The sequence below is a fragment of the Lycium barbarum genome, chromosome 8, assembly GCF_019175385.1.
Source record: "Lycium barbarum isolate Lr01 chromosome 8, ASM1917538v2, whole genome shotgun sequence".
Lineage (NCBI taxonomy): Eukaryota > Viridiplantae > Streptophyta > Magnoliopsida > Solanales > Solanaceae > Lycium > Lycium barbarum.
The window spans coordinates 122,201,528-122,212,046 of record NC_083344.1 but is presented as its reverse complement, the minus strand read 5'-3'; the positions used below and the strand labels follow the sequence as shown (position 1 = coordinate 122,212,046).

At 34.3% G+C, this 10,519-nt stretch overlaps 1 protein-coding gene across 1 annotated transcript; it reads right to left on the bottom strand.

Annotated features, from left to right (window-relative positions):
- Positions 1 to 269: 269 nt before the first annotated feature.
- Positions 270 to 6,875, bottom strand: LOC132607036 (probable disease resistance protein At1g61300). The gene is made up of 3 exons (XM_060320824.1): positions 3,341 to 6,875; positions 791 to 1,300; positions 270 to 527 (listed from the first exon to the last, which is right to left on the bottom strand). The coding sequence occupies exons 1-3, from the start codon at positions 6,017 to 6,019 to the stop codon at positions 459 to 461; spliced, it is 3,258 nt and encodes a 1,085-aa protein (XP_060176807.1). The 5' UTR covers positions 6,020 to 6,875; the 3' UTR covers positions 270 to 458.
- Positions 6,876 to 10,519: the final 3,644 nt, after the last annotated feature.

The window sequence follows — 10,519 nt, the reverse complement described above, 5'->3', positions numbered from 1 at the left end:
CAAAGTATAACGAGGAGTATATTTGACCCTTTTCCATTTCTTTTTTAATGATGCAAGACCAGCTACACCAACCCAATATCATTCCAAAATAAACATGCTAAATAAACACTAAAACTATGCATTCAACATATTTGCAAAATTTGTTGTTGCTTCAACTTTTGAATTATGTATGACCACTCTTTATTTCCATTAAAAAAATAATAAAAGCGGAGATACGATTTCCATTTTATAATAGTTCTGGGTTGAGGATTCAATCATTCATCATCACATGACTGCGAAATAATTATATTTCAGCTAAGGTCTTTAATTTACACAAAATGCTTAAACACGTTCTTAGAGAAGGAATTAAAATGTGCTTGAGAAAATGAAAAGATATTTGCATTATTACACTTATTTAAATCTGACTTTGAGTTCAGAATGATACTCTGAGAACATTTGATTCATCGCTACCACAAGCTTCAAGATTCATTGCCATGACTAGCTTCGGATTTGTCGCCATCAGCAGAGCCATGACTAGCTTCTTGTTCCTGGAAGCGGAGATTGCAAAATGACAGAGATGACTAGATTAGAAAGTACAATTATAACTCGTTGAAAGATAAAAGAGTACGCTTACAATTTAGATTTCTAATTGGATATAATTGGGCAAGTGAAAGAAAGTTGCTTCAAGTGATAAACATAAACAACTATCTAGATATTACTTAGTATAGTACTAATAGTTAAAACGGAAACAGAGCAGTAGAAAGGGGTGTGTTAATCCATGACAGAGAATATACAGCAGCACAAGACAAACCTTTGAATTGAACCTCCGCTGTATCCATTTATTGAGATCATCTTCCACCCCAAGATCATCGTTCACCTCAAAAAAAGTTTTCATCTTTTCGAGACTCGGTGTACTCACAGAAAACGTCTTCATTTTAGGGCAGCAATAAATATGCACTTCTCTGAGAAATGGAAATTCAAGAGCACGCTTTGTCATAAAGAAATGTCCCAGCTTTGGTAGAAGGATAAGGTGCAGCTCTTCCAACCGGGGAAATAATGGCTCATTAGTCATTTCTTCTCCTTGTTGTTCCTCTTCTGTGATCACTTCTTCCATTAATGGACAATCTGCTATACTTAGTATTCGGAGATTCAGAACACCTCTGGCCACTGATGGAGACATCAAGTTTTTCACGTTGTCACAATACGATACTCTCAATATTTCAAGTTTGTTGAAGTAGCCAATTGGAAGTTGGTGAGAGCATAGAGCAGTTATGCTGTCAGCCCTATAGAGTTCTAGCTCTTCCAGACTGGGACAAGAAACCTGCAAACGTTGAAGGAATTATATTTGTATAACGGTTGAAAGTTCAATATAACTTCAAGTACAAATCGAAAAATGAACCATATCTCATTGTACATCAAGGTAATAGGAAGTGAAAAACTATTTACTTAAATGAAATGATGGAATTAGAATTAGCAGGATATTTTAATTCTTGAGTTTTATTCCAAGTAGAAACTGAAGAAGAAAAATCAGGATTCGTAGCACTAAAATAGGGTTATCTTCATAAATGATTGGTGAACTTTACCCACTTATCTGTCGTAAACAGTAAAGTTACAAAAACTATATTTTGCCCCATTTAAGTTACTACATTTTACCCACTTAAAACACTAAAGTTACTGAAATATTTTTTTGTCGCATTAAAGTAACTGAACTATGTGTCAATTGCTTAGAAAATAGAAATAATTAGAACGTCAAATTTTCAGCAATAGGTTATGACATGCCACTGGCCATGTAAGTGCTTTGCCACTTTATAAATTCCATATTAGAAAATTAAAAAGAAAAAAAAGTTCACAATATTTAAATTTTGCCTATCCATAATTTTTAAAACAAAAGACAAATGAAGAAGGCATTCAAATGAAACAAAAAGAAGAAAAAATGGATTAGAATACAGGAGTAGTTCAAACATAGAAAATTCCCCAATTTAACAAAGTGTAATTGAGAATTTTGTTGAATTGGATGACTTCTATACTGTTTTTTTTTTGTTTCATTTAAATATTTTTAATTATCTTTTGTTTTTCTATTACTGATAACAACTTTTGCTTTTTCAAATACCATCAGTCTGTTGCAAGACGAGAACGAGTTGGGGAAAATTAGGGTGGAGACAGGGGAGCTCTCTAACAGTGCATTACAAAAATGAATAAAAGTTTTTTTTTCTTCTGGATTTGCTTTAAAAATTAAATTCTCTCTCCAATTTTAAACAACAAGCTTTCTCTCCCTCCTACCTCACTCTAATTTTTCAAATACATATTTTATCCTATAAATTATAAAAGTTTGTCTCTTTTAACTTTTTATTTTAATAACATGATATTTGTTCTCTTTTTTAAAATTTCTAGTAATTATAAGTTAACAATTTAATTAATAAAGAATGAGAAGAATACAAAAATTTAAAATAATTTGCTAGTAGAATTTTTTTATTAATAGCAATCAAATTCAATAATTTATTTATACAATCGAGAATAAAAGAGAGTGAGAACCTTTAATATATGAGTTTAAGTTTTATGCACTGTATAAAACACTTTACATCATCAGGTAAATTAAAGGACAATCATGATAACTTTTACAATTATGATTTAGAAAAAGATATTAAAATAATTAGAGTCCTAGTTGTACTCTAATCAAATTTGTTAGTATTTCCTTTTCTGGCGTAAATCAAATCTATCCCTTAATAGCGTTAATCAAAATTTTGAGTTTCCATGTTTGTCTTTCAGCAAGATCGTCACTATCAGTAGAATAATCTTTCAATGCATTAAATATTGTGAATAAAATTCTTCAATGCTTCAGCCATAATTGTTCTTGAGGAGTTTCTTTTTGCTTTAAGGATTCACTAGTACACATGTTTTTTTTTTTTGGTGACTGTTCTATAATTAATTTTCAATTTTCATTTTTCTATTTGGTTGAGAAGCATCTATAAGTATCATATAAAAATTTGCAAAATATAATCTATTTATACTTTAAATTCTATACACGAAACACGACAAATAATTATTAAAAATAGAGGCAGATTTTATAACAAATCCTAAAATATATTCTATTTATACTGTAAATGAACTTCAAATTACAAGTTAGAAAATATTTTATAATTGAAAATTTAGCATAAGATAAAATATAAATTAAATTATAGATAAAGTACACAGGTAAAAATAATAAAATATTGTACATAATAGAAAAAACTAGACATTGTGTAAGTAAAGATCTTTAATGCTCAAGTATAAGGTAATATTTTAATTCATAAAAACCCTCCTAATAAGAAATGGAAAATAAAAAAATTCATGACACGTCAGAGGTAGAAAAGTAGAAGCACACCTTTTCATCAAAAAGAGGATTTGAGTCCGTGATAGAGTTGTTGGCTGTAGGCCAGAAATTTTGGAACTCTTGTATGTAATAGAGGCACATGAATCGTAACTGAGGGAACTCAATGCCCTCAACAGTGTCACTGCAAAAGTGAGTGAGGCAAAACAGATTTTCAAGGTCCAAGTGGTATAAATTGGGGAACTTGATTACTTGGACCTTGTTCCCTTGTGGTCTGATATGTATCCTTTGATAGATCTCCTCTTCCTCCTCCTCATCATCAGGGCAAACTACTGCCGTGTTTGACGAACTCCCTACAGCCGAGGACATACAAAAAAGATACCGTAGATGAGGACAATCGATTACCACCAACCTTTCGAGTTTGGGAAACGGAATATTATTCTGACAGTGGATATTCAATAAATGTGTCAATGAATCGCAATCAGCCAGGCAGAGATCTTTCACGTTCTGAAATCCATCGAGCAACAACTCGGTCAGCACATTCTTGGAGCCATTTCCGCTTGAATGTACAAGTTCACTCTTCCTCAACAGGCGGCAGATCCAATCACCCAATGGGGTGGTCTCAGTGACCCCATCGAGAACTATAATCCTGTTGTACTTATCTGCGAGTGAACTCTCGACGTAACTATCACCACCCACTATTAGAGCATACCGTGTCAGCTTGGAGGAAAGGTCCAAGTTACTGTAAATCACTTCGTCAGAACATGGATATATTGTTAGTTCCTCCAATCGAACTAGTCTTGATAAGACCCCTGGTGAAATCCTTTTAAGTACTTCATTTTCATCATTCCAAAACTCTAACATAATTAGATTGGTCAATTTTCCTATCTCCACTGGGAGCTCCTCTAAGTAAGAATTTCTGATGCTGAGAATTTCTAAATTGACAAGTTCGCCAATGATGGATATGTCATCCAACCCTAAATTAATCAGAGATAGTGTACGCAGATTTGACAACCTCTGAATTGATGCTGGAAAAGACAGAACTGAGTCCTTATATCCACTCAGGCTTAAGACATTGAGTTTATTCATTCCAACAAAAAAATCATCCGGCAATTTGAATGGCCTTTGAGAGAATTTTAACATTAGAAACTCAAGTCGTGGGCAAGATATTGGTTTAGGGAGCTCATCAAATCCTTTTGCAACAATTGACATGTGACTGTATGGCTCGTAAGAAGTTCTTCTTGGGAACTCTTCTGAGTTCACATCGTGATTTACCATAAAGACATGCTTGCCCTCAGACGCAATATATACAGCCACGTCACGGACTACATCATGCATTTTGACATAAACATCAGTGTAGCCTTCAGATAACAAGAACCGATCTTTCAATGTTTCTAACAGATGACACACCCGCTTTCTTGCTTCTTCTAAATTTTTAATTTCTGAAAAGATGCCAAGCCCCATTCCATATCTAAGTAATTGCTCTGACCAGATATTACTATCTTGTTCGAATAAGGAACAAAGCAAGAAAAGGTGCCTGACTTCATCACTTTCCAAGTAATCATAGCTTAACTTGAGAGATTGATACACATTTTTAATCACTCCTGGGATATTTGTTGGTGCTGATCTTTGTAATTGTAGAAGGGCATCCTCCCATGAAGGCTTGCTCTTATGCTTTAGTGCTCCTGCAACTGTAATAATTGCAAGTGGCAGCCCCTTGCATTCAGCGGCAATATCTTTTGCTGTGAGATGAAGGGAAGCAACGTCAACTGAATTACCAGCTTTCTGCTTGAAAAGGATCCATGCCTCTTCTTCAGATAAGGTTGCAACTTCCATGATCGTCTGAGCCTCCATAGCTTCACAAACATCTCGGAGGCGCGTTGTCAATATTACTTTGCACCGATGGTTGTGGTTGATACCACTGAGAATTCCAAGTTTCTTTAGATCAAGAGCCTCCCAAACATCATCCAATATTACAAGGATACTCTCCTGATCCATTAACCTTGAACGCAGCCGATCTCCACGACTCCATAAATTATCCCCTTCTAATGTCAGCCCGACTTCTCTTGCGGTCTCACCTTGAATCCTTTTCCAGTCTGGTTGTTGACTGACAGTTGCCATTACAACCTCATCAAACATCATTTCTTTTTTCGCCCTTGCTCTTATTTTCTCAGCCAGTTTCGTCTTACCGACACCACCCATACCACATATCCCAATAATAATGACCCTATCATCTCTCAAAGCTTCCATGACCTCTTCCTCCTCCTGTTTTCTGGAGTCAAACTCCTCACCCCTGTTACTAGGCATAACTACAATTTCGACAGGATGGGAGAACTTAACATGATCTTTTCCTTCAGTTTGAAGTTTAATCACATCCTGTGCAATTTCCTTCGATCTCTTACTCAGCAAGTAACGTGACTTCATGTTTGGACAACGGCCATAGAAACAACCTCTTTCAACCTCAGCTCTACCTCGCAGTATACTCGCCACATCTGCAGTAGTCGTATTAACACTATTTAACCAATCCTCCATGATGGATGAAATTTCGCGTAAGCTTCTCCGGTCAGCCTCCGCTCTTAGCTGCACTCCACTTCTGATATTCTCCAGCTTTGCAGATTCATTATCCAAAGTTCTGATGTTGCTCTCATAGGTAAAGAAATACCCAATCTCTCGCACAATTGAATCGATCAACCAATCTGTGACTTTGTCCACAACTTTAGATAAGAAATCCATAGCTATCTCCTTTGTTACTGCAATTTTTTTTTTTTTTTTAATTCTCTCTTTTTGATTGGTTTTCTTAGTTACTGGGAAGTAAAGGTGATATGAAATGAAATCTCAAAAAGCAGCAGGCTTGAAGAATTTGGTGTGAAATGAAAGCACAAAAATCTGCAACAGTGAATTTGGTATGGAAATGAAAGAGCAGGAATGGAGAATTGGATATGAAAATGAAAGAGTAGCAATGGGGAATTTGGTGCGGCAATGAAAGCTGAAAGAGAGGCAATGTAGAATTTGGTATGAAGATGAAAGAGTAGCAATGGAGAATTTGGTGCGGAAATGAAAGCTCAAAGAGCGGCAATGTATAGAATTTGGTAAAAGGATGAAAAAAGTAGCAATAGAGAATTTGGTGCGTAAATGAAAGCTGAAAGAGCGGCAATGTAGAATTTGGCATGAAAATAAATGATCAAAGAGCGGCAATGTAGAATTTGGTATAAAATGAAAGAGTAGCAACGGAGAATTTGGTGTGGAAATGAAAGCTGAAAGAGCGGAAATGTATAGAATTTGGTAAAAGGATGAAAAAAGTAGCAATAGAGAATTTGGTGCGTAAATGAAAGCTGAAAGAGCGGCAATGTAGAATATGGTATGAAAATAAAAGATCAAAGAGCGGCAATGGAGAATTTGGTTCTTTTCTTCAAAGCAATATATTCACTGAGATATATATAAGCTCTGCATTCAGGCTTGAGAATAAAGAAAGAGGAAGAGTGGGGTCAAAATGATAGAATTAAAGTGGAAGTGTCTATTAGCTAACATTTTAAAGTCTTAAAGTAGTGAAGATCTGATTCCATATCTTGCTTCACTCAAACTTGTAAACTCATTTGATGACTTCTCCAAAATATATGCTTTCTTGCAATGGCAGACACTGTAACGAAGAAAAAGGAAGAAGTAATTGTTGCTTTTTGGAATTTTCCATTTGCTTGCCAAGTACTCCAAGAATAGATTTTGTGCATGCATTCTCTCTAACTTTTAACAAAGTATTTCCCTTCCAGTTTCACACAAATGACTACAGATGGTTTTAGAATAATGTCTACAACCAAATGGCACCACAAAGAAATGGAAAGATAAAATAATCAGATAGTCCATTTCTTCACTATGACCATGCAAAACATACTCACTGTCATGCCCTATTTTTAACGGATTAAAATTAGTTCACAATTTATGACTATGTTTCCTCTGGTTTTGTAAATTTTCGGAGTCGCCACCTAATTTTAGGAAATATTAGGAAACCATTAAAAAAAGTAAACTCCATTTCTAGTCTTTGAAACCCGTGAGATTCTAGGTAAGGGTTTTATTTACCCCGAGGGGAAGGTATTAAGCATCCCTCAGAGCCTATCCGAGAACAGTCTTTAAACTTAGCTTAATTAATACTAGAGGGGGATTATCTAATTATTTATTATCACCTATTTAAAGAATTGCGGAAAAGAAAACTACTCTCTCAAAACTATTTGTATAGAAAAAATAGGGGTTTTAAGGTAATTGTAACTATGTGAGTAAATGTATATATATAAAGGAAGTAGTTAATGCTAATGTATGCATGAGGAAAATATGTGTGACGTTTATTTTGTATAAGAATAACATGTATAATATATATATATATTATAAGAAAATAACGTGTATACGTGATATGTATATAATGGGTAACTGAAAAAATAGTTATTGATGTCATGATAGTACTATATAGATGCATATATATAATGTAAAAAAAACGACCAAGGGAATTAATGGAAATAAGATAGTATATGTATGGTACGTGTTTAAAAATAATAGTATGTGGGTACACTCATTATAAAGGAAAGTAATTAATACGGGTTGTAAGATTATAGACGCTGGGAATGTATATTATTTACAAAAGAGTACATGTGTATTTTTGAAGATTTGGGTATAAATATGGTTATGGTATATAAGGATAGAACATATAATGTAGAGTATAAAAGTATATATTTTTTATGAGAAAATAACATATACATGAAATATGTTTACCATATGAAAAATAGTATAAAGAGGTATACTTTTAGAAATACCCATTGAGAATATAATAATATGTATAAGTACCCTGATAGATATAGGTACACACATAGTGTAACGAAGATTGAATGATTTAATAAAAGAATAAGATAGTATACATATGTATATGAAAAATAGAGTATGTACCTTGTAGCTCTCGTAAAATAGCTTGAGCAGCTATAATCGGGCCCTAATATAATTTTCTTCATTTAGGCTGGGCAATTCTGCCCCTCATATTTGTGGTCTTTAAATTTTGCCTTTTTTTGAGCTTAGAGTTGTTGGGTTGCTGATTTAATTTGGGGGAGAAGGGAATTGACCCAATATTATGTAGATGAATTAATCATCCTAATTCCTTTTCATTTTGAACTAATAAAAATATGCTTCTTTGTCCTAATTAATTCTCAAAATTTGTACATATCAAAATTATAATACAAGTAATTTAATATACGTATTTAGTTTTAAAATAGAATAAACGATGATTAACATAGTAATAAATATGATCAAAGGAAAAATGCCAATGCGAATATTGATATAGGAATATCAACACTATTTTTGAGGGATTTAACTGTAAAGAATGATGTTTAGTAATTTTTTAATATGAAAATATGATGTTTGGTAATTTTTTAAGAAATAAGAGTGTTCTTAACTTAGAGAAATATATCTCGAAAAATAGCGTAATAATTAATGAAAATATTCCAAATTCATTCTGGCGAATTTTCAGGTGTAACACCTCGTAGCTTCGGGCTAAGATTTGTATCATAAGATGGGGGTATAATAAACTCAATTTGAGTAGTGTATAAATGATGTTTGAAACCCAATCAATACATGAGAAGAGTCTTTGGGCAAAGCAAAGTTGAAAACCACTCTACGGGGCATGTTTCCAAGTGAGTTTATAGAAGGTCTTACTTCCAAAGACCATAACCTCATTATTAATTTGGAATTTGGGAAGCCTTCCTTGATGAAAGTTGTAGCCCTTTGAAATAGATTTCCAACGGTATATTATGGGGGTTAAACGGACATCTGTGCAAAGAGTTATGCCCATTTTACTGAAGACTGTTCGCTGGAATTTCTGTCAGCGTAACGGTGACGTTACGGACCGTAACACGTGTTACGGGCCGTAACAGTGGACCGTAACGTCCCGAAAATTTCCAGAACCTCACTGGAAATTTTCACCAAGGTACGGTACCAAGTTACGGTCCGTCCCTTGTGTTACGGGACCGTAACAGTGACCGTATCTTGGTCCGTATGTACGTTTCGGGTCACCTGACTTCGGGAGGCCATAACCCTATCGTAAGTTGAGAATTTGGGAAAACTCAAAGAATGAAAGTTGTAGATAATTGAAATACCTTTCCAACCATAGGTTGTGGGTTCCCAAGCGTCGTCAGGATATGGATATATGAACGTTTTAAGACAGATAGGTCCCAACCCGTTTTCAAGTTGGGTCAACCCATTTTCCCCTTAGTATTTAAGGGAAATGAAAACCCTAGCAGCCTCCATTTCCCTCAAATTTCAGATTTTTAGAGAGAGGAAGTGAGAGAGAGGAGAGCTAGAGAGAGAAAGTACAGAATCAACCAAGTTTAAGGCCCCAAATCCCGAAGCTCGTGAAGGACAAAGTGTGGTACATATTGTTGCCGTCATTTTAAGCTAAAGATCGGACTTAGGGGTGTTGATTTCGTGGTGACTACCCAAAAAGGTAATGTTTCTACTCCCTAATAATTTATAGTTGTGAATTGATAAATTCTTGGAAGAATAATAATTGGATTTGTTGAAGAGAATTATATGAACTATGCTAGAATAGTTGGATTGTTGAAATGGGATTGTTGTATTCATATGGATGATGAAGAATGATGTTAATTACATCTAATTGAGATTGTAGTATTAGCTAGAAGTAAAAGAATGGGGATTTGGTGAAGAAAACACCATTTATGAGGGTTATAGAGCTTCATGCCCACTAAGTGTTTGATAAAATGCTTAGATGAACAAAACATGGATATTGTTGCTAATATAAAATCCCTATGACTTGTATTGCTATAGATTGAAGTTGAAGGGGGTTGAAGAACATTGTGATACGCTCAAAGGCAGGAAGTTAAGGTATGTAGAACTTCCATCCACATGTGGGAACCTCTACGTTCTTCCCCATGATCCGTTTCGTAAAATCTATGAAGTTCAAATCCTAGGGCATTAAACCCAACATATTGGTAGCCCTTAATTATGTATGTATGTACATGAATCCCGTATATATGTTCGTTATTGTACTCCTAACCTTCCATTACGGACATTAGGAATCCTAGCTTAATCCATGAATCATGAATTCTTCCTCATGTGTTCTCATTATGTTCATATGAAACTGCATGAGTTATTTTGTAAGTTATAAACATGTTTTCAAGTCAACTACAAATATATGATTATGAACTATTGTATTACTTATAAATCAAGAACATGTTTACAAGCTAT

Bases quoted from the DNA above. Each gene is read 5' to 3' on its own strand.
- LOC132607036 (XM_060320824.1), bottom strand. From the start codon at position 6,019: ATGGATTTCTTATCTAAAGTTGTGGACAAAGTCACAGATTGGTTGATC. The intron at 1,301-3,340 runs GTGTGCTTCTAC...CAACGTTTGCAG, and splicing joins ATCCTCTTTTTGATGAAAAG to GTTTCTTGTCCCAGTCTGGA. The intron at 528-790 runs GTTTGTCTTGTG...CTCCGCTTCCAG, and splicing joins AGCGGAGGTTCAATTCAAAG to GAACAAGAAGCTAGTCATGG.